The sequence below is a fragment of the Drosophila busckii genome, chromosome 3L (genome assembly GCF_011750605.1).
Source record: "Drosophila busckii strain San Diego stock center, stock number 13000-0081.31 chromosome 3L, ASM1175060v1, whole genome shotgun sequence".
NCBI classification, from domain to species: domain Eukaryota; kingdom Metazoa; phylum Arthropoda; class Insecta; order Diptera; family Drosophilidae; genus Drosophila; species Drosophila busckii.
Window position 1 is genome coordinate 15,007,187 of NC_046606.1, and position 23,836 is coordinate 15,031,022.

General features: G+C 42.3%; 1 protein-coding gene across 1 annotated transcript; it reads left to right on the forward strand.

Moving 5' to 3' along the window:
- The first annotated feature begins 1,436 nt into the window (after positions 1-1,436).
- LOC108598174 lies at positions 1,437-19,885 on the forward strand. Its single transcript, XM_017984790.2, has 2 exons — positions 1,437-1,548; positions 18,111-19,885. Exons 1-2 carry the CDS (start codon positions 1,437-1,439, stop codon positions 19,883-19,885), a joined length of 1,887 nt encoding a protein of 628 aa, XP_017840279.2.
- The last annotated feature ends 3,951 nt before the right edge of the window (positions 19,886-23,836 follow it).

The window sequence follows — 23,836 nt, forward strand, 5'->3', positions numbered from 1 at the left end:
GTGCAATATGTCAAATAGACAGACAAGGGGCCAAAAGCACATTGCATGTTGGTCAGCTGCCAGCAGCAGCGAAACATAAAAGTTTTGCAAAGCGATATAAACGCATCAAGCGTAAAGCAATAAATGTGCAAGCAAAAAATAACAACAAAAAACAAAATTAACAAAAACAAGCAAGCAGCAAGAAGAAGAAAAGAAATAAATGGCTTGCAAGTTGCTTTGCGTGCAATATGATGAACTTTTACACGGGCGAAAGAGCATGCCAGAGAGAAATGCGAACACTTGTTACAGTTTTTTTTTTCGGACTACAACAACAACAGCAGCAGCTATAATATATGGCAGACTTGAGGGCAGCAAGCGTCAACGTCAGCAGCGCCGCTGCGCACAGCGCTTAAAACTGCAATTGAGCAAAAGAGAGCGAGAGAGAGAGCTTAAACAGCCAAGCCTTTGAATTTGATTGGCAGTGCTCAATGCTTAAGCTATTAACTTGAAATGTTTAATGTTATTTGTATGCAAAGAAAGCGTAATATTCTGCAGCTGCACTAAAAATTTTATCGCTGTTCAATCTATGCTAAAAGCACTATTTATTTAATTGTGCGCATTTTATGATCATCTAATTGTCCACACCTTCAAATATCGTAAAGTTTAACTGCTACTAGCATAACTCGAGCATGTTCACACACACCCAAACAAAACAACATACATGCATAGGTATGTACATACATATATATTAGTGTTGTCTTTCAAGCGTTTTACGTTCATTCATATTACCTTTTACACACCTGTTTTATGCTTCCACTGGCCCCAATGTGCGTTGGGCCTGCTGCTGGGTCGCTGCCAACGCCAACGCCAGCAGCAGCGTCGTCGTCGTCGTTAACGTACGGTGTAACATATTTTCTTTTTTTTTCTTACTCAGTTTTTATTTTTGTCCAGCATATTTGTAGCAGCGCCACCGCCGCCGCCGCCGCCGTCGTCGCGCGTTTAAGCCCTGCTCACAAAAAAGCGACTTTTATTCGTTAATTAACCGTCGTGAGGCGCAGAAGTGCCCGGGCCGCTTCAAAACCGCTTAACGGAAGTCTGCCGAGCTTATAGCGGAAACTAAATCTAAGTGAACGCAAAAGTTTCGCTTGCCAACTGCAGCGGCTGTCAGTCAGTTGCAAGTGCGCGTGGCACGTGCCGCACTGTAGCGCATGCGTCGCTCTGCTCTGCCTGCCCAGAGGCTGTCAAGATTCAAAACTTTTGACTAATTGTTACTTTATGCAAATCGCGAGTTTTAATTAATGCCTTTGTGTATGTGGGTGTCTGTCTGTCTGTCTGTCTGTGTGTCCAATTGTTGACAAGATTTTGCAACAACACCCGCATTCAAACATAAATACTAAACCAATCAGTGCTGTTGTTTGTTTTTGTTCGCTTGTCTTATCAATCAACGCCGGTGTAAAATGTTATTTTGGAAGCGTCTGCGGCGGAGCAAAGGCCTTGAGACGCCAGCGGCGGATGCCGCTGTTGCCGCTACAGCATCCTCAGCCGCATCAACTTTGAGCCAGCGCAGACGTAAGTTTTTGATCAACACGCCCCTTTTTTGTGGACGCCCACGCGGCGCTAAGTTATTTATAAACTATGCATGACAAAAAAAAAACTTGATAATTGTGAAAGACTTGAAAAATGCTTTTTGGTTTAAGAAACAAAAAATTCATTTATTTTCTCGATTTTTGTTTTTGTTTTTTATTTTTAAAGCTGTTCGCTCATTTGCATAATTTGCATCTTAAAATTGTTTCGGTTTCGGTTTCTGTTTCTGTTTTTATTGACTGGTTTATTGATTTCATTTTGTGATGCCATTCCAGGCCAGGCATACGACATATGCCAGGTCGTACTTTTGCTCCATAAACGTGCCTAAGCTCACTGCTGGGTCCCTGGCGTGTGCAATAAATTACTATCAAATTTTATCACCTATTGGCTGAGCAGACAAATGAGTGAAGCGGCCGTTCAACGAGCATAATGAATAATGTTCCTTATGTAAATATTGTTTATAAGTATTTGAGTTCCAGTTCGCTTTGTTATGGGCGCTGCTTTGCTAAAAGATTTATGAATCAGATTGACGTGTTTAACATAACTATGCATATCTGATCGTTTAATCGTTCCAAAAATCTCAAGATCAAGCTGTTGAAACGTGCCAGAGATTTAGAGGAATTACTGTAAGCGAAAGCATAAATATGTTGCTGCTTCTTTTGTAGAGGAATTTATAAGAAACACATGTCATTTTCAGTTTAACTCAATTGCTGCAAGTGAGACCACACTGCGTGGCATGCCACAAGCTGTGGCAAGCGCGCTTCGCTTGTTGTGGTTTTCGTTTCATTTCTCTGCCATAACTTTTCAACTAACTGTCGCGATTCCTTTTCTTTTAAATACGCTTCTCTTACTCTTACGCTACGCTGGGTATTCTTCATTTTGGTCAGCATGCCTCGGACTTGTGGTAATTTGATGTTAATGACACTCATCAGCAGCGGCAACAACAACAGCAGCGGCAGCACTGGCAATGGCAACGGCAGCCGTGACATCGACACCGTTTTAACCCCTTGCCTACCTAGGCCCCCCCTCCCGCAGCCTTTTGAGCCAGCAGCGAGCACACTTAACACGATTCTAGCAGATCGCCTGCCGTAGACATTTTTATAGTCTACCCCAACCACGCCGAGCAGTCATCGTCATATAATCGGCTTAGCTATGAGAGCGTCTTAGACCTGGTCTCTCACTCTTTCTCTTGTGCTCATCATTTGTTTGGGTTATTTTGGGCTTGTCTTGCCGTTGACACTTTACGTTCCATTTGTGCCTGCCTGGCTTGTTATTAGTTCGTGTCTTGAGTCTTTGCTATGCGCTATGCGCTGGATCGTCATCAAGTTGCATGTTTTATGCTGCAACTTGTTGCAGCCGCACTGTGCGCTCCCTTCGATATGCGTTTTAATAATGAGTTCAGCGTTTTGTTGTGACATTTTTATGACCTTTACCATTTTGATTTTTCGGCTTTTGCCTATCAGCGTTACAAAATATTTAGTTTTAGTGTGTGTTCAGCTATTTGAATAAAGACTCTGGACTGGCATGCAGCCTCTAAACTTGGCCACAAATTGCGCATAAATAACATGAAAACCGTCGCAATGCCAAAACGTTGCGCCTACACCATCATTATCAGCTTGTAAATAAAAAGACTTTATCAATCGCCTGGCCCCGGGCAACAAGCGCTTTTGTTCAATCCATAAAGATCTTGGCAACAACAACAACCAGCAGTTTGCAGCCGTGTGCGATTTGGCCTGGAACCAACTCTCTCACCTAATAACATAAAAGTTATCGAAATGCCAAAAGAGGAGAGGTCCGGGTCGGTCCAATGGGATGGCCCCGCAGTTAGTTGAGGCTAAGTACAAATATTTTTATTTATGATTTTACAGATCAGCATATTGCTCAATAATTTTTACGTACCTCTACATATTGGCCAAGGCAACAAAATAACTTTCAAATTATGCCCCCCAAACCTGTGTCTGGATTTAGCTTAAGTGCGCCAATTTCAGAAATTATTGGCGGCCCTGCGTATGCAGATAATCGTGACCTGTTGCAACACACACAAATACACACAGACAGGGACGGGGACAGAGACACGGGCAGACGACGCAGTGCAGCATTTGGAGTCTGGAGCGTAATAATTCAGGCTCAGTTGAAATTGTTGTGCTTCGGCTTCGGCTGGGAGAGTTTTCACGTATATCATGACACTTTAATTTAATTACTCTATTTGGCATAGTTTTGGGCGCTATTCTTTTCAATCTATGCAACTAGTTGCAGTTGAGTAGTTGAGTGCTTTGGCTGCAGCGGCAGTGGCAGTGGCAGCGGCAGCTATTTGGGGCAGGCTTAATATTTTCCCATAAATTATGCACGGCCAAGAGAAAATTGCTTTAAAATTTATGGCGTTTCGTAAAGGGGCATATTGGCATATCTCTCTGCAGTTCGAGCAGCTATATAAGCCATATACCCAGCCAGCCCCCCTTATGGGGCTACGTAGTTTGGTATATGTGTTTACGCTCGCTGATTTAGCCCTTTTATTTTTGCGATTTATGTTGCAGCCTGAGAACAGGCTTATGCTTAAGCTTAAGCGAGGCGGCTCTGTGCCTTATGCCTCTGTCTCAGTGATATACACAGAAATAACGTGTTTCGTTTTTGGTTTTGTTTTTGGTTTCCTGGGAGGGGGACCGCCTCGACGGCAAGTGGGCGTGACCCAGCATTGGCTCTGGAAAGTTCGCACGATTGATGATCGACTTGATCGCTGCGCCGGCAATGCGCGAGGGAGTAGCGAGGGGCCAGTCGGGCGAGTCGCCGCATAGCCCGAGTCAGAGTCCAGTGCCGTTGACGCTGACCTGTCACCGCACTGACATAGCCATTTATGTAATTATACACGACCCGTAGCGGGATCGGTGCCAAGCGTATCACAAAGCGATCGCTCCGTACCCAAACCCAGGCCCAAACTCAAGCGTTGTAATTATTTTCTACTTAATCTTCATCACAAGCGCAACATGTCGAAAAGTTAAGCGAATTGTTGCACTTGCAATAAAAGCCAAAAAATATAAGCAGGCACAGTGGGCCGAAAACGTGTGAAAAGTAGATCAAAGCAAAACATTGCTTACTCTCTATAATATCAATTAAAATATAACTATGTAAATAATTTTAGATAAAATAAAAACAAAATATTTTAAAAAATATAGTAAATTTATTTAGATATAAAATTAGTAAAATATTAAACTTATTCAAATAAATTTTGTAAAATTTTGCAGTCACCTTGTTAAGCGTTAACCACTGTAAACTATTTAAGCATTCGCAAATAAAGTCACGTAATCAACAAATCACTGTGAAAAATCACCGCCCAAGTAATGCGTCTGGCATACCTGCTGGGCACGTTTCAATGCGTTTCACAAGTGAAAATGAAATGGCCAATGAATGTGCGTGCAATGTGCACAAAACGAAAAAAAAGAAGCATACATAAGAAAAAAAAATTGATCTTGCAGCAAGGCTCCACCTGCGCGTGCCCCCGAGCTAAGCGCAATCTCTTTCTCTCTTTTTTCTGTTGCATATCAGGTGCTTAGGGCTGCACAAAAACAAACGCCGGCATGCAGATATGGCTGGGAACCTTTGCCTCGTTCAACCTCTGACCGAATTTTGCGGCGATAATTATCAGCTGGCGTGCAAATATGCGCGGAACATTCCATTCTCTGATATTTCTGCTGCAGCAACATTTTTAGCTTCAACTTTAAACTGTGCTAATTAAATCCAGCGCAATTTCTTTGTCAGTCAGCCCACCCATAATTTGGCTGCTTGCAAATCAGCAAAACACGCCCCAACAACCAACCCCACACACACATGCGCATACCTGCCGCAATTTAGGCCAACAAGCGGCTGCCTGCCTCATGTGTCAAGCTGCTGCTGCTGCTGGTGCCGCCACACTGATTTAGTGTCATATAAACCTGTAAAGTGTAGATTATGTTACCAGAATTAATTGCAGCCAAGGTGAAGGTAACAAGGCCCGTCCGTCAAGCAGGCTGCTTAGCACGAGCTTCAGCTTCAGCGTCAGCTCCAGACCAGCGTCTCCCCCAATGCCGCACAGCACGTGCTACAGCTAAAGCTGTTGTGCTCCTCTGCTGCTTTCCTGCTTTGCTAAAATTCTTTTCTTCTTTGTAATTGAATTGCAAAAATGACAGCGTTACTTTGAGTTTAACATAGGAAGCCCTATACGATAAGCGCCTGGCAATTTCTGATGTATTGATTTTATTTACTTGAACAATATGAGGAAGTAACAAAGCGTTCGTACTTCAGTTGAGTGTTTTGGCTGACAATGAACTCTGATTGTGGCAGGTGTTGTCGGCAGCAAGGACTCCGCTTAAATACTGCGGAAATTATGAAAAATAATACGTGCCCAAGGCTTGGAACAAAGTTATGTAAGCGAAGTATAGAATTACTTGAAGAGCTAAGCTAAATATATGAAATCAAAGTAGACGCTTGAGTGTATTTTATAAAATTAAGTTGTGTGCTCGAGTTTAAAGCTTAATAGCTTAATTTTGAACTGTTTTGAATTGATTTCCATGAGTTTGTCAAAAGCTCAAAAGCAACTAGAATTTGTTAAAATATTTTAGAAAGTTCTGAAACATGCAGTCAATTATATGCAGTAATATATTCATGCTTATCTCAGCGGTCCCATATGCAAATTTTATACCAATCTTAATAAAATTCGAATCAAAGCGCTTCATACAGCTAAGAGCTTAATATGTAGGAGAAAATATTTGTCTATTATATTAATTAATATATATTTGAGGCTATAACTTCAAGGCTATAATGTCATCAAGGTCGAACTAGAAGTAAACTTCATTTCAAAGTGAAAAAATATACCGAAAATATCGATTTTTTAAAACTATGAAAAGATTGTTATATTTTCTTCTATATTTACTTATTATTGCATACATTTCAGTATTTATTGTTTAGCAAACAGAGAAGACAACTTTGAACTCTTAGACCAACATTTTATAGGCCAAATGCAAATGATTATTGAAATAGGCCATGAAAGTACAGTAAATACTTGGCATATTTTACATGTTTACATGAATATTTCAACTTGAGCTTGTTGCAAAGTCGTTTGTAAATAATTTTCGAGCAAATTGTTTGCACATTTGACATACGAACTCAAGTTGAAAGGCATTGTTAGCCCTTTGTAGATTGGTTGGGACATTTAGATAAATTATTTATATTGCAGATTTTGATGTCCGGCAGCAGCAGCAGCAAACACAAAGTAGCAAAAGCAAAGTGCAGGACAGACAGAGCGAGAGTTAGTTGCCTTAGCGAAAAAAAGAGAGAGAGAGAGAGTGAACGACAGTTTAAATGCCATAAAATGTTTGCTAAATTCTGACTGCAACAATTTAATGGATCGTCGAGTGGAAAAAGTGGAAAATAAATGCGGGCAAGTGCGAAGCTGGCTGAAGTCAATTTGGCTAACAAGCCGGTGTGTGTGTGCCTGTATGGCATAACGCATCAGCGACCTTGCCCCAGCGCAGTTGCAACATAATTATGCATGCACTTACGAGCTTATGCAACCTGTAACATTTGCAGCTAAATGGCCAACTGGCTTGGCTGCTTCAAACTAGCAGCAATACGTGTTGAGCAGAATGCAAAAACAATTACCAAACAACGCGCGCACAACAGCAATGAAAGTCCTGCCACACTCACAAACACACACACACACACACACACAGACATGCAAACGTAGATTGCATGCATATTACATAATCCTTTCCAGCGCTTGAGTTGTAAGCAAAAATTGTTTAGATGCCAACGTTGGCAATATGCATGTCTAACTTCATCCCCAGTTGTGTTTTCCTTTTCATACTATACACTTTGACATTTTTATAAAAAAATTGAAGGGGGCATGCTGAAGTTGTGAAAGATGTATGTAACAGGTAGCCGGAGGTGTGCAGAACCTCATTTAAATAATATAGATAATTGATCATCTAGAGTCGATTGAATACTGTCCGTGCGTCCGTCAGTATGTATGAGCAACAAGAACTTAAAGGCTTGAAGAGCCTATGACTCCAAAATTTGGTATGTAGATACTCCTACTTCTTAAAATAGATTGCTGTATTCTAAAAAAAATGTAATATGCTGCCCCCTCGACTGCAAATCGAAAAAAACCCATTCACTCCCACAATATTTAATTAATCAATACTTTTTTTTAACTCAGCACTGAAGCTGTGCTCTGCACCGATGCGGATCGGAAACTTAATTATTTTACATAGGCAGTTGTAGGGCGCTAGTTAAAGAGTATCTTGTAGTTGGCCGTGCCCAATTTGAATTGCGCTCTTGCTGTTTGTAGCAAAGCTTACAGAGATACCAAGCATTTGTAATATTTTATGGAAAACTCTTTGATTTTGCTACGCAATTAGTTGAATAAAGTTCTCTATGTGGCATGCTGATTGCTGTCGGCATTAGAACTTTGACCTTGTTTGGCAAAACTGTGCGCGTTTATTTATGTAAATGCCTTTGAAGTGGCGTTTAATCACCAATACTTACAGTTTTCAGGGTGTCTGCTCGTCTGTTTCGAGTCACTCCCTGTGGAAAGGCGAAACAAAGGCGAAGGCGTATGAAAAGAAAGAAGCGCGTGCCTGGCTGCGGATCTGCGCATCTGCTTGGGTTGGAGTAGCAGCAGCAGCTAGCGCAAAATGCTGATGAGAAACTTGAGCGTCAAGCAGGCAGAAGCTTTAAGCCGCTAAATTGTATCGGATTACAGCAAATTCCAAAGCCAGCGCAGCTGAAATTTCTTACCCACAGGGCAGCTTGTTGTTGCCCCCCCGCCCCCTTTGCTGCCTGGTATGTTAATGAAGGTGCTTCACTCAACGAAACGTTGCAGCAGCAGCAGCAGCAGAGTGTGGGTGTTGTAGTCCTGTTGCTACAAAAAAAAAAGAGAAGTAAAATATACCTAAGGGGCACAAGTAAGCAACATTGCAACATGACGGGCGGGAGGACGTTCGGTCGGATGACACACAAGTGCTGCCAGCTGAACCCGTGAACTCGCGTGGGCTACAGTTATGAAGAGCTAGCAAACTTAACATAGTTACAGTTAAGCGCGACTGCGCATATTTAAAAGCCCGAGTCAATCAATCGATGAGCTTGCCCAGAATTGCCTTCAATTTGCCTAATGCATGCAGCAGACAAAAATTCTTAAACAAAAAACAAAAAAAAGAAAAGAAAAGCATGCAAAACAGGATGAGCTTGCATTGTTGTGGTTTTTGTTTTGTTTCTGGTGCTGCAATTATTGTTTGCGGCTTTTCAATTGCCTGCGCTGCTGCAAGTTCAAGCCTCGCGCAGTCAGTCATCATAAGGTGAGAATATAATAGCGCAATCGTGAGATGCGTGACTGCAATTGCCCCCTACGCCGCTTCCCAGTGCAACAGTGTGGCATAGGCTGCAAGCTGCCTGGGCAGCATTCAATACAAACCGCTCTGACTGCTGTGCAACTGACTTTGGGGCAAACAGGCGCAGCTGATAAGCAACAGCAACAAACAACAAATAATAATGCACGATTTCAGTTCGAAATTCCCAAAAAAAAAAAGGCAAACAATTTTTGGGCTGCTTTGATTGAGCCAAAGCGCTGGCTGAGCTTTAACTAATTGAGCTTCATTGTGAGTGTCTTGCCACACAGACAAGTTTCCTGTTTCTTGCACACTAACAGAGTGAGACGAGCGAGAGAGTGAGTGAGTGCGCGCTTGTGGTTGCCATTTAATTAAAAATGAAAAGTTCTTGTTAAGAAAAGGGTCTCTGGCTAGCATTTGCGGAAAATTAAAAGTTTTCTATGCTATTATATACATTTCTTTTTAGCTGCTGGGAAAATGTCACATGTGAAGCAGCACAGCATTTGAGCTGTAGTTGCTGTCAACTTTTAAATGAGTTTGGCTTTTGTTTGCTTTAAATATTTTAGCAGCTTCACAGCCTCAGAGAGCCAGAGCCATAAAACAGTTTAAGTTCGCTTTAAAGCATTTGTAACAATAAAAAATAATATTATATTGATGCATAATGCTTGCACATAAAATCAAAATAAAAACTTTTGCACACAGACAAAAAAGCGAAGCATATTAAAGTCAAGTCTATTAAACTTTCTCATACAAAGTTGTGCGCGCTGCTTCGCTTAGTTTGGCTGGGGGCAAAAGTTTTGGCATGTATAAAACATATGATTTTTGCTTGATGGCCCCGCGGGCCAATTTCCTGTCTAGAACAAATGCCGAATGGTGGCCCTAGCAGACAAAGGCAGTCAGCAAAAGGACCCTAGTCCTGCTGCTGACGCTGCTGCTGCTGCTGTTGCTAATAAAATAAACCTGTGTAAACGTGCCCAGGCAGTCTAGCGCTGGTTCTGCTGCTGCTGCTGGTGCCTTGTGGCCTGTTGGAAATTTTGAACGCTTCTTCGCCTCGTGCAGACATAAATTGTGTGTTAAATACATTTTATGCGTTTCTCGCCAAGTCAGTCGACTGCAAACGCAATCAAGGTCGCTCAGCGGCAGTTAGAGCGTTTGTTGTCGCCGCCTTTTTGCTGATGTGGCTGCCGCTGCTGCATGCTTCACATGATGTATGTGTACAACGTTGCGTATTAGTAACGCACGTACTGCTGGCAGCGCCTTTTGCTTTCGGGCTTGTCGTCTTGGCTCGTAATCCTTTTGTAGCCTTCCAGCACCAGCTGAACGTACACATGTTTGTGTCATACTTGGGCTACATATACATATACATATACACAGACATTTACAGCAGCAGCAGCAGCAGCCAGTGCGTGCGAGCGTCTGTGTGTTTGCTTTACTCCTTGAGCTTGGCATTTCCTTTGTGAATTATAAAGAAATTTGTTGTGTGCTTGCTGTAAGCCTTAAGTTGTTGTTGTTGCTGTCGTTTTACGCAGTGTTTTGTTTGGTGCGTGGCGTTGTGGGGAAGTTGGGAGACATAGGGCGTGGCAAAGCTGCAAAATTTTATTGCATACTTTTGGGCCGCCAATGACATTCGCTTAAAATGCCAGGAAAACAATAAGGAAAATTAATTTTAAGCACATTGTGCTTATTTTCCTTTTTCTCTTGCCCTCACCTCTTGATGCTTGCAAAGTACGTTGGGTCTAAGTAATAATTTCATTAAAATAATTTAAAATACGTTTGCTTGAATAATTTAAATATATGTAACATTTTTATTTTACCGTCGACTGCTCAAAGTTGACACTAAATAAATAAATAAAATCTACGCCTGAAGAGTTTTGAAAACTTTCGCTAGCTTGAGGCTCTTCAGAACTGTTGCAATCTCCTAACTTTGCAACTTGCAGTCAGTGTCATTGCTACTGCTGCCACAACGACAACAACAACAACAAGCGCAAGCTGCTTTTTAGACGCAAGCAGCTTAAAGCCGCTTCCACTTTACGCTTAAACTTCTTACGTCTTCTCTTGCGCTTGGCAACACTTATTGCTTAAACGCATTGCTTTTGCCTGCCACGCCCACGCAATGTATATATATATATATATGTACTTACTTTATACGTTTTGAAATGCCATTTTAATTTGTTGTGTACTCGCTGGCATTTTCTTGTAGTTTTTTTTCGCTGCTGTGTTGCTCGCGAGCCTAATTACCAGCATTGCTGCGGGTTCAAGTTGGCAGTTGGCAGCGCACTTCAAATAAATTTCGCTAATTTTAGTCCGTGCTGGGAGCGCGTTTTGTGGTCTGGTTTAAATATTTATGACATTTTATTGAATGGCTGACAAAAGAATTTTTAGTTTGCCGCAGTACGTATAATTTGCAACTGCGGTTGATTGGTGGGCGTTACATTTAATTTGCCTGCGCAATTCAATTCAATTTAAAGCAAGTGTAATTGCTTTAATGCAAAATGCGTGGGCTGTAAATTTAATTTGTGCGTTATAATTGCAAACTGTTGGCCAGAAAAAGCCGCTTAACAGCTAATCAGTTGAGCGTGAATAAACAGCAGCTGATAAGCAAACAAACAATAGTTGAATAACAACATTATTTGCAATATTTTGTTACAATTTAATTGCAGACAGCGAGAGACACAGAGACAGACACTGCGTTCTTGTTGCTGCATGCCATTTGCAACTACTTAACCTCGCTTTGTCTCTCTAAAGCCAACAAGTTGAAGCGCCGAAAGACACAGCAAAGACAGAACAGCATAATAATGGCCATGGCATTAGAGTCAGGGCGTACACGCTCGCCAAGCCAAAGCCAAAGCCAGAGTCAAAGCCGAAGCCAAAGCAGCTGTAAGCATTGTATAGAGAGATAGATAGATGGATAGATAGATGCCTTTGTGTCACTGCAATTGACAAAATAATCACTGCTACATGCAGCTTTGCTTGTAGCGACACGCTCTTTACAATAAGCAACAATCCCAGCGTACACCGACAACAACAGCAAACAACAGCGGCACACATATTTTCCCGCCTAAACGAAACAAAAAAAGAGAAACAAGCAAGGCAGTAAGCAGCAATTGTGCTTGCAACAAAAACATAACAACATCTCAGCGACCACAACAACAACAACAGCAGCAACAGCACACTCAGCAACATTTTCTCATGCGCACGTTTCTGGCATGCAGCAACATTCCCCATTGGCAACATTTGGATGCTGCTGCTGCTGGAGAAGCTTCGGCTCGACAGCAACTTCGTGTGTTGCTGGCGTCGTGTGTGTTGCTTGTGCTTGTATTCATTTTTGCTATGTTGCTGCCGTTGCGGCTGTTGCTGTCGTTGTTGCTGGTGTGTTTTCATTACATTTTCCTTGCGATTTTTCAACAGTTTGCAAAAAAATTTGCTTGCTTCAGTCTGCGTTTGTTATCGTTTGCCGTAGGTTCGCAACGCGCGCTCGCATCGCTCGTTCGCCTGCTCCAGCCAAACATGAGCTAAAGTTTTTTACGCTTTGAGTTATTCGAGAGCTGCTGCTATTGTCAGTTTGCCGGCTGATCTCCGGCGTAGCTTCCCCTGCGGCGTACGTTGAACTGCGACTTTTGTTTACTCTGCCATAAGCACAAAAGGCATAAAATAATAATAATAATAAAAAAACGAAAGCAAAATAAAATCAAATAAAATACAAAAGTTGAAGCTGGAAATGAAACAGCCACAGCAACAACAATAGCAACAACAATAACAACAGCAGCAGCGTGGAGTTAAAGACACACACACACAACGTTTTATTGTACACGTGTGTGTGTGTGAGCGTGAGTGTGGGTGTGTGTGTAAGTCGGAAGTCATTGCAGCCGCCATTGTAGCTCACTAAACGGAAATGTGTTATTAGTGCGACGGAAAATTGTATTTACTTAAAATATACTCGTCCAAATTTTAGCCAGAGTCTGAAGTTATGCCGCCTGCAAGTAAATCAAATTAATTCAAATTTATGGCAAAAATAAACGTGTACGTGTGACTGTGACTGTGAGTGTGAGTGTGTGTGCTTAGCTTGTTTTTTACATTTTGTGCTTGTTCGCGGCTTGTTGTCAAAAGTTTTAATTGAACAAAACTTACACAAAGTCGCGGCAACTTTGCATATATTTTTGGTACGTGTGCATATGTTAATTGAATTACAAGCGCAACTGTAACAGCCACTGAAGCAGACTCCAAAGTGTTGAGCTGCTGCTGAAAAGGTTGGTTTAATTTCATTTAATTACTTAAACTAGTTCCAGTGAAATTTCACAGCACACAAATATTTTTGCTGTGTGTGTGCTTAGAGATGATTAATGATGGCTTCAATTAAGACCTAGTGCCAGTAACTTAACACTCGTAAAATTAAATAATTAATCAGCTGATAATAATCTACAAAAGCTGAGCTTAGCAAACATAAGCCCCATTTCACTTTTGAACTAAATTATGCACTCATAAATATTTAAAATCTTATTCAAGCCACATCATTCATAAAAAGCTTGCATGATTAATAATGTTTTGTTTTATTATGTGCCGAAAAGTTTACAGCTTGGGCGCCACATATTAAATTCAATAATCACTTAAGCCTCATAAATATTTTCACTTGCCTGTGGCACAATATGAAAAGCACGTCACTCCCACCTTCAACCTCTTCGGCTGCAAAGCAACTTCAAACTGTATGTGGCATGCCCCTTTGGCAATTTTATACTGTTGCTTTTGCTTTAGCCGCGCGTCTGTCAGACTGTCAATGTCACTTCAATGATTAAAACTTCAACGTAAATAAAATGAAAGGGCTGGAAGGAAAAGCCAGCGGACCACCCAATGCCGTAGCCCAATCATCCACCGACGCACTTGCTCCCATACCATTGGTTTCTTACTTTTATTTTTAATGAAAATATAAACATCTCTTTTACCCCAAGTTCTCTATTTGTTCGCAATTTCTTTTTTTTTTTTTTACTGCCAGCCTGCCACACTCGCACTCCCACTCCAACTCCCATACCCAGTCCCACACTCTCTCTCACTCTCTACCGCAAGTTGGCTTTGTTTTCGTTTGGCCATGGCTCGTAATAAATTTTTAATTTCGCTTAATTGAAAATGGTGCGCCTGGTTTATATAGTAGTAGTATATATATTATATAGGTATAGCTACCTATAAAAAATGCGAGTGGCGAGTGGCCAGCAGCTGCTGAAGAGCGTTCGAGTTATTGAAAAATGAATGCGGCCGCGTTCTCTCAACGCTCAACTAGATTTCATATTTACAAAGCACTGGCTCTGGCCTATTGAAAAATGATTTGCCATGCTGATGCTGATGCTGCATGCTGCACGTGAAACACGTGCCCCGTTGAGACTGAAACAACAATGAGAGCGGCACTGAAACTCGGACACGGGACTAAGTGCGAGACCGGGCACTAGTGTCATTGTCGTTGTCTGAGCCGTTGAATGCTCTGGGGCCACTTGAGAGCGTTGCACGTATTCATCTATGTGGCATGCATGAGGCGTGCGAGGTGTTAAAAAGCTGCTCACATATTTATATAGCTGTCGCTGCCTTATACAGGCAAACATTTAACCAAACAAACAGCAGTTGCAGCTGGAAGCTGTGCACAACAGCAACAGCAGCAGCAACAACAGCAATAGCAGCAACAACATAACAACAGCAAAAAATTGTAAGCAAAAATTACAACAAAAATGGGTCACATTCTTGTCACATGAATAGCGTTCTGTTTGTGGCGCCTCAACTGCGAGGCGTCTCCAGCCAAAGTGGCTGCTACTGGGCTGGGGACTGTGTCATAAGCACATCTTCCACCTTCTACTTCTTATGATGCCCACATTGTGATGTGGCACTGTGGCCACAAAATGTGCAATTGCTGCAAATAATTTTCCGTATCAAAAGTCACCAAGCCACAGCTTAGACATTGCGGTGGGTTCTCCTAACGAGTTAAATTTATATCAAACTGCCTAAAATTTGTGGCAAATGAAATGTGAGCTTGTGTCTCATTCAAAGGAAATTTCTATATTCTTGTCTTTATTTGTATTTTTTAAATAATAACTTTTGCTTCTTATACCTTTAAGAATAAAACTTGTGTAGTAAATTGTTTATTTATTTAATTTATAATCGACTAGCAACACTCGACGCATAAAATAAGAAAATGAGTAAGATAAGATAAGATTATTTAATCATTATTTAGTTAATAACACTTGAGTTAATATTGCTATCGATATGATCAATTGTTGAACATTTTGCTGCACTTAAATATTTTTATTACTTATTAAGCTTTCTAAGTAAATTAAAAGATTAATAACTTGAACTTTCGCTAAGCTCACGTTTTTATTTCAAACAACAACAACAACAACTATTAAATATTATTCTATGCTGTCTAACTATGTTTAGTTAATTATGCATAATCTGTAAGTTGTTAATAATATAAAAGCAAATATTTTTCCAAGCAGAATTGCAAGCGTTTTCTGTAAATATTTCTATAAATATTTTCAGAGATAAACTATACGCTAATTTATAAACTTTACTACAAGTTTATTGAAAATTCCAAGTATTGTGCCCATGGTAAGCAAAATTTAAGCTAAAGCTAACCATATGAGGCTACTCGGCTCGTTAACATTTTTCCCACAGGCTGACAGCAATGAACCTGCTTCTTCTACTGCTGCTGCTGCTGTCGCTGGTTCTTCGCTTCTCCTTATTGTGGTTGCTGCTTGTGTGATTCTTTGGCTGGCGACTGCATCTTATTTATTGCATATAAAGTGACACCTCGAACCAAGCTGCACAGCCATTAAACGAATGACGTCGTCAACGTCGCCTGGGCAACGTTTTGGCATAAATTAAACAAGGGCATAGTACGTGTATGGTCCGCTTGCATTGTCCGTCTGTGCAGTTGAAGGGGGTGTCCAGGGGTAGGGAGGGGGATACTGGTTGGATGGTTGGTAGGTCGCTTTATGTTTGCATTGCATTTTGTCACACGTTGCTGAAAGCGACGCCAATTTGTCTGAAATGTTTTGAATTCAAAGCGATGATGACATGAGCATAAACGTGTGGGGCAGGATCTTGATGCTGATGCTTTCAAAAACTCCACAGGGTTGTCTACTATATACTATATGCATGCGGATGTGATGCGATGCTGATGCTTTGTGTGCGGGGCATGTTTGCCCTGTGGCATGAATGGCGCACTAGCTTAAATGCCCAACTGCAGGCTATTTGGCCAGCATTTGCATGCACTGCATCAGGCATTCATATCTATATATACATGTGTGTGTGAGTGGGTGGGTGGGTGTGTGTGTGTAGCGAGTGCCATTTGTGCTCGCTGAGTGGCAAGTGAGTCAATCAAATTGCTGGCAGCTGTAACAGACTTGAACCACCCGCACCAGCATCATCATCTCCAGCCAGTGGCGGTGTAGCCCGTGTGAATTATGCGTCGATAAACTTGGTCAGGTTGCCGGGGCCAGCTCGTTACCCATATTGTGTGTTGCGCAGCCTGTGAAGCAAAACACCTGCTGCAGATGCCACATTCTGCATGTTGCAAGCTCAGCTCGCACATTGATCTTATCGCTGCTGTGCGCACACACCCAAAATGAAAGAGTGCGGCCCAAAACCAAAGCCAAAGCCAGAGCCAAAAAAAAAAAACCAAAAACAAAATAAATACAAGCAAATAAAAGAAGCTCGACTGCCGTGCTACGTACGCCTGAAACTGGCTCTGAGTCTGAGTCTGAGTCTGGGCTTTGTGCTTATCTCTTCGTGGCTGCTGCAGCAGATGCTGATGCTGCCTTGGCCTTGGGCCTTGGCAGCTGCCAGAGCTCTTTGCCCGCTTTGGCAGCAGCCACATTTATTTACATTCGTTCGTTGCGAGTCAAGAGCCGCGCAGCTCGCCTTATTGTCTGGCCACGATGTGTATGAGAGCGCAAAGAAAATAAGCAGGCATTGAAGTTCGACGTAGCCAACTTTTTGATACACTTTTACTTGAGGATCGCAGGCAATTCAGATCGAAATCGTTAGTTGCAAAATAAACTCGATCTGCTCTTAAAGTGTTTGAGTTCTTGTTGCTCATACTGGCAGACGAACATTTCTAAATCGATTCAAGAAATGTCTGCTCAACTCTATGATACCCTTTTGCATGCTTAATATCAAAGTGTATAAAAAGAAGACCACGACAAGGAGAACGTTGCTAATTTGAACTCAGTTTGGCTTGTGTGGGTTGCAGCTTGCATATTGTTTACACTGCGCTACAAATTGCCAAGCTTAATTAATAAATTTAAAGCGTTGTAACAATTTTTTTAGACTTTTCACTGTTCGCTGTTTATTTTTGTGGTGAGTGTATGCGGCGAGCGGTGTGTCTATATTTTACTTAATTTTGTTGTTATTGTGTGGGCGGCTCATGAAAAATTGAGCAAGTGCCTGGCACTTGCAATTTCAACAGCTCAACAATTTTCTCTAACCTCAACTGCTAGAAGTTACTTTAAGTTTATAAGCTTCAACTGAGATTTATTCAAAAATGTTGCTGTCAGTTGCAGAAGGCAGAGCCATGTGGCATTCAATTACTGAGCTGCAAGCCCAAGTCAATGACCAGCCATTGCTCATCGCTCACCTGACGACATGTCAAGTGCATATCTGTGTATGTGTGTGTGCAACGATAGAGCTGCCACAGATTAAGCTGCCATGAATATTGCAACTGTTCTGTTCTGCTCTGTTCTGGTTCTGCATTGCCGTTGACAATCTTTTGCACTTGCCTCCAGTTGTGCGATTCATAGATTTCCGTTTTCCGTTTGCTGCACTTACAAACAATGGCATTTTCATGTTGCACGTTAAAAACAACAACAGCAACTACAATTGTAGCCCAGAAGGCACTCGCACGTTACTAACTTAAGTGCAATTTTATTTTTTCCGATATGGCTGCCATTGGCGCCCTTTTAAGTGCACAACAAAACCAAACAAGAATTATGAGACTAAACACAAAATAAAGGAACACAATGACATTGATGTAGCCTGCTTATCAGTTGGCATAGTGGATCTAATGGCCTGGCATTTTGTTCCGATAAGCTGCAGTATAAATAGTTGGGCAACTGCTGCATTGGCACACAGTGCAATTGGGTTGCTCAAGATGGTGAGTAGCAGCTGCAGATTGGCTCCAAGTCGCTTACTAACGGTCGTGTCCTTAGCATTATCAAGGTATTGTGTTGCTTTTGCTGTTCGCTTTGAGCAGTCAGGCGGCTGTGATAAAGGATGTGGAGCAGAAGCCGCCTGAAGACGTCGCTGCTAACAATGTGGTGTCCAATGAGCAGTCAGAGCTGCCTAAGGTTGTGCCAGAGCTAGTCAAGCAGAAGCCACAGATTGCTACAGCTACCAAGCAAGAGCAGCTCAAAGTTGTGCCAGCGCGAGTTGATGTAAAGCCACAAGTTGCATCCGTGGAGACGCCTCAAGAGCCGCCCAAATTTGTACCCCAGGTGTTTCCCAATGTTGTGCCAGCGCTAGTCGATGTAAAGCCACAAGTTGCATCCGTTGAGACACCTCAGGAGCCGCCCAAATTTGTACCCCAGGAGTTGCCCAAAGTTGTGCCAGCAGTAGTGAAAGTAGCGTCGCCTCAGGATCTGCCCAAAGTTGTGCCAGCAGTAGTCAAGGTAGAGTCGCCAAAAGTAGTCAAAGTTGTACCAACAGTAGACAAAGTAGAGTCTCCTCAGAATCTACCCAAAGTTGTGCCAGCAGTAGTCAAAGTAGCGTCGCCTTATGAGTTGCCCAACGTTGTGCCAGCAGTAGTCAAGGTAGAGTCTACTCAGGAGCTGTCCAAAGTAGCCAAGGCGCCACTGCAAGTGCCGAAGCAACCTGTGGAGCTGCCACACGCTGTGCAGTTCAAGCAGCCTATCGCCAAGCCAGAGGGCAGCGATAACAAAGTGAAGCCAGTCGAGGCCGAGCCCCGGGTGCATGATAAATACTCACAGCAGCAGCAGCAACATCCTGGGGAGTTCTACGTCAGTGAAAATGAGATCAAACTGCCAAAAAACGACAGCGACCAAGTTGTCCATACCCATGAGCATCACTATGAATCTATGAAGCCGTTTCTGCCGCTGCCGCCTTTCTTTGGCTTTCCATCCGGCAATGACAGCGGCTGGGGCGCCGAGCAGGGCTACTTTCCCTTTCCGCTGCTGCCCATACCCTTCTGGAAGCCCGTGAGCACTGACTATGCGCCCGTCAATGCTTCTGCGCCCTATCATGATCACAAGCATGGCTCCCATGACTACTATGGCTCCTATCCTGGCTACAATCAGTCGGACTTTGAGCAGTTCTTCAAGCAGCCGCATCCCTTCCTCTTCAAGCCATTCAGCTATTCTGGCTATAACAGCAGCGACTCGGCCAACTATTATGCCAAGCCCGCTCATGCGCATTTTCCGTTCTTCAAGCCCGTAAGCTGGCATAGCTCGGATCCTACTGCTCAATACCATGGCAAGCCCAGTTATAGTAGCGGCGGCGGCAGTAGCCAGAAATATGATGGCTCTGGCCAGAAATATGACTCCAACTATGAGTTCTATGTTCCCGAGCAGCGCAGTGCAGCGGCTCAGCAGGAGCAGAAGCCTCAATCGCTTATACTCGTTGGTCACATTTATCTGCATATCAAAACGCCAGCTCCAGACACTGAAATCCAAGCGGAGGGCAGCGGCTCTGCTAGCACTGACCACGTGCATAAGGATGGTCCTCGCATCAGCGAGTCTTTGGAAAACTCTCAGCTGCTGTTGCAACCAATTATCTATCCACAGCAAGCAAATGGCCAGAAGCCGCGCATACCCTTCGATGCCATTTACAGAAGTCTGCACTTTGTGCATCCCTCAGTTCAGCAGCAGACTCAACGCTCCTCGCAATCGGATGAAGACAGCAACGTGCTCTTTGCTGTGGAAATACCCAAGCCCATCTATCGCTTCTTTAAGTCCGTCTTTGGCGCATTCGCTAATTGAAAGTTTCATCAATTCAATTTAATTTTAAGCTGCAAATATTAAAAATCATGTTTTCACATATGAAATTGTTGCGGTTTCTCTTTTAAAGACAACTTCTATGATTTTTTGAGCTTTTCCATATCCAGAGCAAACTAAGTTGACGACTTTTTAAGGCTTTGACAATTTTTTTTTATTCTCAATCGATCACACTAATTGCTAACGAATAAATTTGTGCAACATTGTTTATTGATCATATAGTTGACTGAAAAACAAGACATTAGTTTTGACAATTTACAGGAATATATAGGAACTCCTATATATAACACAATAGTTATGCATATCAATGAATATTTGTATTAATTGATATTTAAACTGGGTCTATGTAGCCTTCTTAGCAACTAGACGAGTTGTACTTTTAATAAATAATAATTATTCCTAGAACTAATTTATTTTATTATTTTGTAAATCAAATAATTACATATATTTTAACAACAGAATTGATTTAGGCGAGGATTCTTTAGTCAGCTCTTTTTATTTAGTTTTCTCAGCCAGTTCCACCCAAGAATTTTTTTTGCATGTACAAAGAGCTAAGCTATTATCTTGGGTATCTGAAGGTCTATTTTAATTATGAAGCAAGACTTTGCAAAGAGCTTTACTTACAATAATAACAGAGCAAAGCAAACTATTTTATTAAAACAATTTAATTCAGGGTTCTGCTTTCGACACAATTCGATTTCGATTTGACTAGCTTACAATTTTTCATGTCTCAGGCCTTAGTTCTTTAAAGTGCAGCTTTATTAGATTTAGTAAAAGGATTTAAAAACATTGATCTCCTCTATTTTTCCTCTCTTCGTATTTATTTTTGTTACTTTAAGCAGAATTTGGAGTCACAGTCTGTGAATGTCTGTTAATCAGTGGCCAAAATCTAAAACTTTGCCGCTTGTTTTATATTTCAATTATGCTAAATGCTGCAGTAGCTTATACACAAACTCTGCGCATAAATGAACTTATAGCATGTTTGCATTTATGATGTCCAAATGAATGGGGCAGGCAGGCAGCAGCAGCAGATCCCATGTTAGCTGCGTTACCTATTTGCTTTTGCATTTGAAGCTGAATTTATGTTTTCTTTTTGCGCCCTCGGGCACTTTCACCCACACGGGGGTGGATAATTCATGTTGGCATTTGCCATTTTAATGAATACATAATTAGTCTTTTTGCTAGCCAGCCAACCATACTCAAACACACACATACACACACACACACACACATGCAGGTCTCTTGTGCACCTGCTGAAATCCTTAAACACATATAAATTTTCATGTGCATGCCACAGCACGTTTTCTATCTCTCTGCCTGCCGCACACACACACACACAATCTGCAACGCTGTGTGCTTATTTTATCTGGGTCCAGCTCGCTTATTGGTTCATTTCATGCACTCTTCGAACAATATTGAAATAATGCTTGCAACCCAATGACTCTGTCGGCAGCTTCATAATTGCCCGGATTACGGTAGCTGCAGCTCATAAAGTTGTTTGCATTCCACTTCATGTTGTAAGGGTAAGGGAAATTGCTATTTGCTATAACGTTGATTTAATATTTAATTGATTTGATGCACAAGCAATTTTTCTCAAGACTTATTGATTGACCACAACGACGTTGCGTATACGCAATGCTTAAAGCAATCACAGCCATGTTAAAGGCTTAAGCAAGTTTTAGGCTACGGCCTTCTACAACTTGTATATTATTTTTTACTGTTTTTTTTCTGACGTTTTGTGTGCAAAAAGTTTATTACCCAAAGGAGCTACGGAAGAAGCCCATAAATTTATCATGAAATCAAAAACTTTGCCACAACTTTAGCAGCCAGGCTCTTTGACAGCGCGTGCTCTCTTTGATTGCAGGCATATACACACACACACACACCCACGTCTGGTTGCAAGCATTTTTTTGGGTGGCAAAAATTGTTATGGCTACACGTACTGGCAACAACATGAACACGAGCATGAGCAGCAAGCAGAGTAATATGCTTCCGTTTCCGTTTGCTTTGGCTTTTTTCTGTGCCCAGAACGCACTCGATCCACTCAATTCAATAGAAGCCTTGCGTCCATTTAATTTAAAATTCCCTCTCTCTCTCACTCACTCTCTCTCACTTACGCTTAGTCGCTTTGCTTGCCACTTTTGCCCAGCAAATTAATGGTGTTCAAATTAGAGCCAGCAAAGCCAGAGAGCCTGCCTGTCGGACTGCTGTAGAAAACTTTGCCTTGGTTTTCCCTCTAGTTGATTTGGTTGTCACTTAGTCGAAATTATGCCTTGCTGCTACAGCCAGCAGGTTGCGTATACGACACGTGTAAATTGCGGCTGTAAGTGGCTCGCACCTTTACAGCAAAGTTTGCCAACATAAAAGTTTCTACTTATAAGTATATTTTTTGCTCAACTTGCTCTCTCACTCTTGCTGTGTTTGTATCTCTCTTGCAGCAGCAGCGTCCACTGGCTCTCGTCGCTTTTTTGGCTTACTACGCGCTGGCTCAAGTAAAAACGGTATGAAGACAAGCAATTTAAATTTTTAAAGCAAAAACCAAAGTTTGGGCAATCAAATTGAAGCTCTAATCTGTATTTTAAGCGTCTTATGTGCAGCAGTTGCAGGCATTCAACCTGTGCTCCCCTCCTCTCCTACATACAAAAGCAAATTTGCCTAGACCAGGCATTTGCACACAAAAGCTATTTGGTTCCAAAATCAATAGATTTATTTAGACCGCAGGCTGCTCTGCTCTGCTCTGTTCGCTGAAGTCAAAGGGCAAACAACAGGCAGGATATTCAATACAACAGCGACACAAATTGGGTTTTAGCTAACTCCAACTCAACTCAATGCAAACCATGCAGCTTGCAAATTTGTGGCATGGGGCGCAGTGAGGCAAACCAGACGGCAGGCAAATATGTGTGTGCCCCAGCTTAACGAATTTTAATAACAATGCGCACTTGATGGACAACAAGCAGTCGCTGTGGTCTCTGCCACGTGCCGCACAGCTTAGGCGGCTTAGCGCGCATGCCACTGCCACATGCCTGCTTGTTGCAGCTGGCGCCAGTGGACACCCGTGGTTTTGGGGCATACAGTAGCCAATGCAACTGCCATCCATCTAACTTATGACTGCCACTGCGGCGGCACTTTAACAAATGAAGATGGATTACATAATTAGTGGCTTAAACAACTTTGGCTTAAACTGAAGCGCATGCAAATCCAAATGCTGCCTTGTTACTTTTAATTGTCTGCGAGCTGAGAGCTGCCAACTTCAAAGTTGCAACTTCAAGTGCAATGCAAATATTTTTCAAGTGCGCGATTGACCGCAGTTTCCTCCCCCCGACCCACGTCTCACTCATTATACAAATGTAAAATGCGAATTCGGCAGCTGGCAAACAAAGCAAAGCAGAAATGTTGCTGCTGTTTCACTACAAGACAACCTCATGGCTGCCAAAGTTTTTATCTGTGTGTGTGTGTGTGTATATCTGTGTTTGCTTCTTTTGTATGCCTGGCATTTTGGCTGTAGACAACATGGCTTCAACAATTTTGTAATTACTTTGAGCCGCATGCAAATGCAGCGACTTTTGCTGGAATTTTATAATTAATCGACAACGATTTCTCTTTCACACGACTCGCTCTCGCTCTTGCTCTTTATTCACAACCAAGCATCCCGCACATCAATGAAATCATCTTGCTCCTCTGCATAGGAGTCACCTGTCACGCCCAGCTCCTCCGCCTGCGTCTGGTCGTGGCGCGCATAGTGATTGTAGAACAAGTCCCTCGGCGGCGGCGGCATCAGCTTGCCGCTCTCGCAATCATGCCGGTCCTCATATTTAAGCTCGCCATGCCCCATGCCCATTCCCATTCCATAGTGACTGCTATGGCCATGACCAGTGCCATGCCCGCTCATGTGGCCGCCGCCCTCGCCGCTAAATCCAATCAGCTTGTATATCGTCT

What these genes read in the sequence shown, in the direction of transcription:
- LOC108598174 (XM_017984790.2), top strand. Translation starts at nt 1,437, where the DNA reads ATGTTATTTTGGAAGCGTCTGCGGCGGAGCAAAGGCCTTGAGACGCCA. An exon ending in AACTTTGAGCCAGCGCAGAC is followed by an intron (nt 1,549 to 18,110) that starts GTAAGTTTTTGA and finishes AGCATTATCAAG; the next exon opens with GTATTGTGTTGCTTTTGCTG.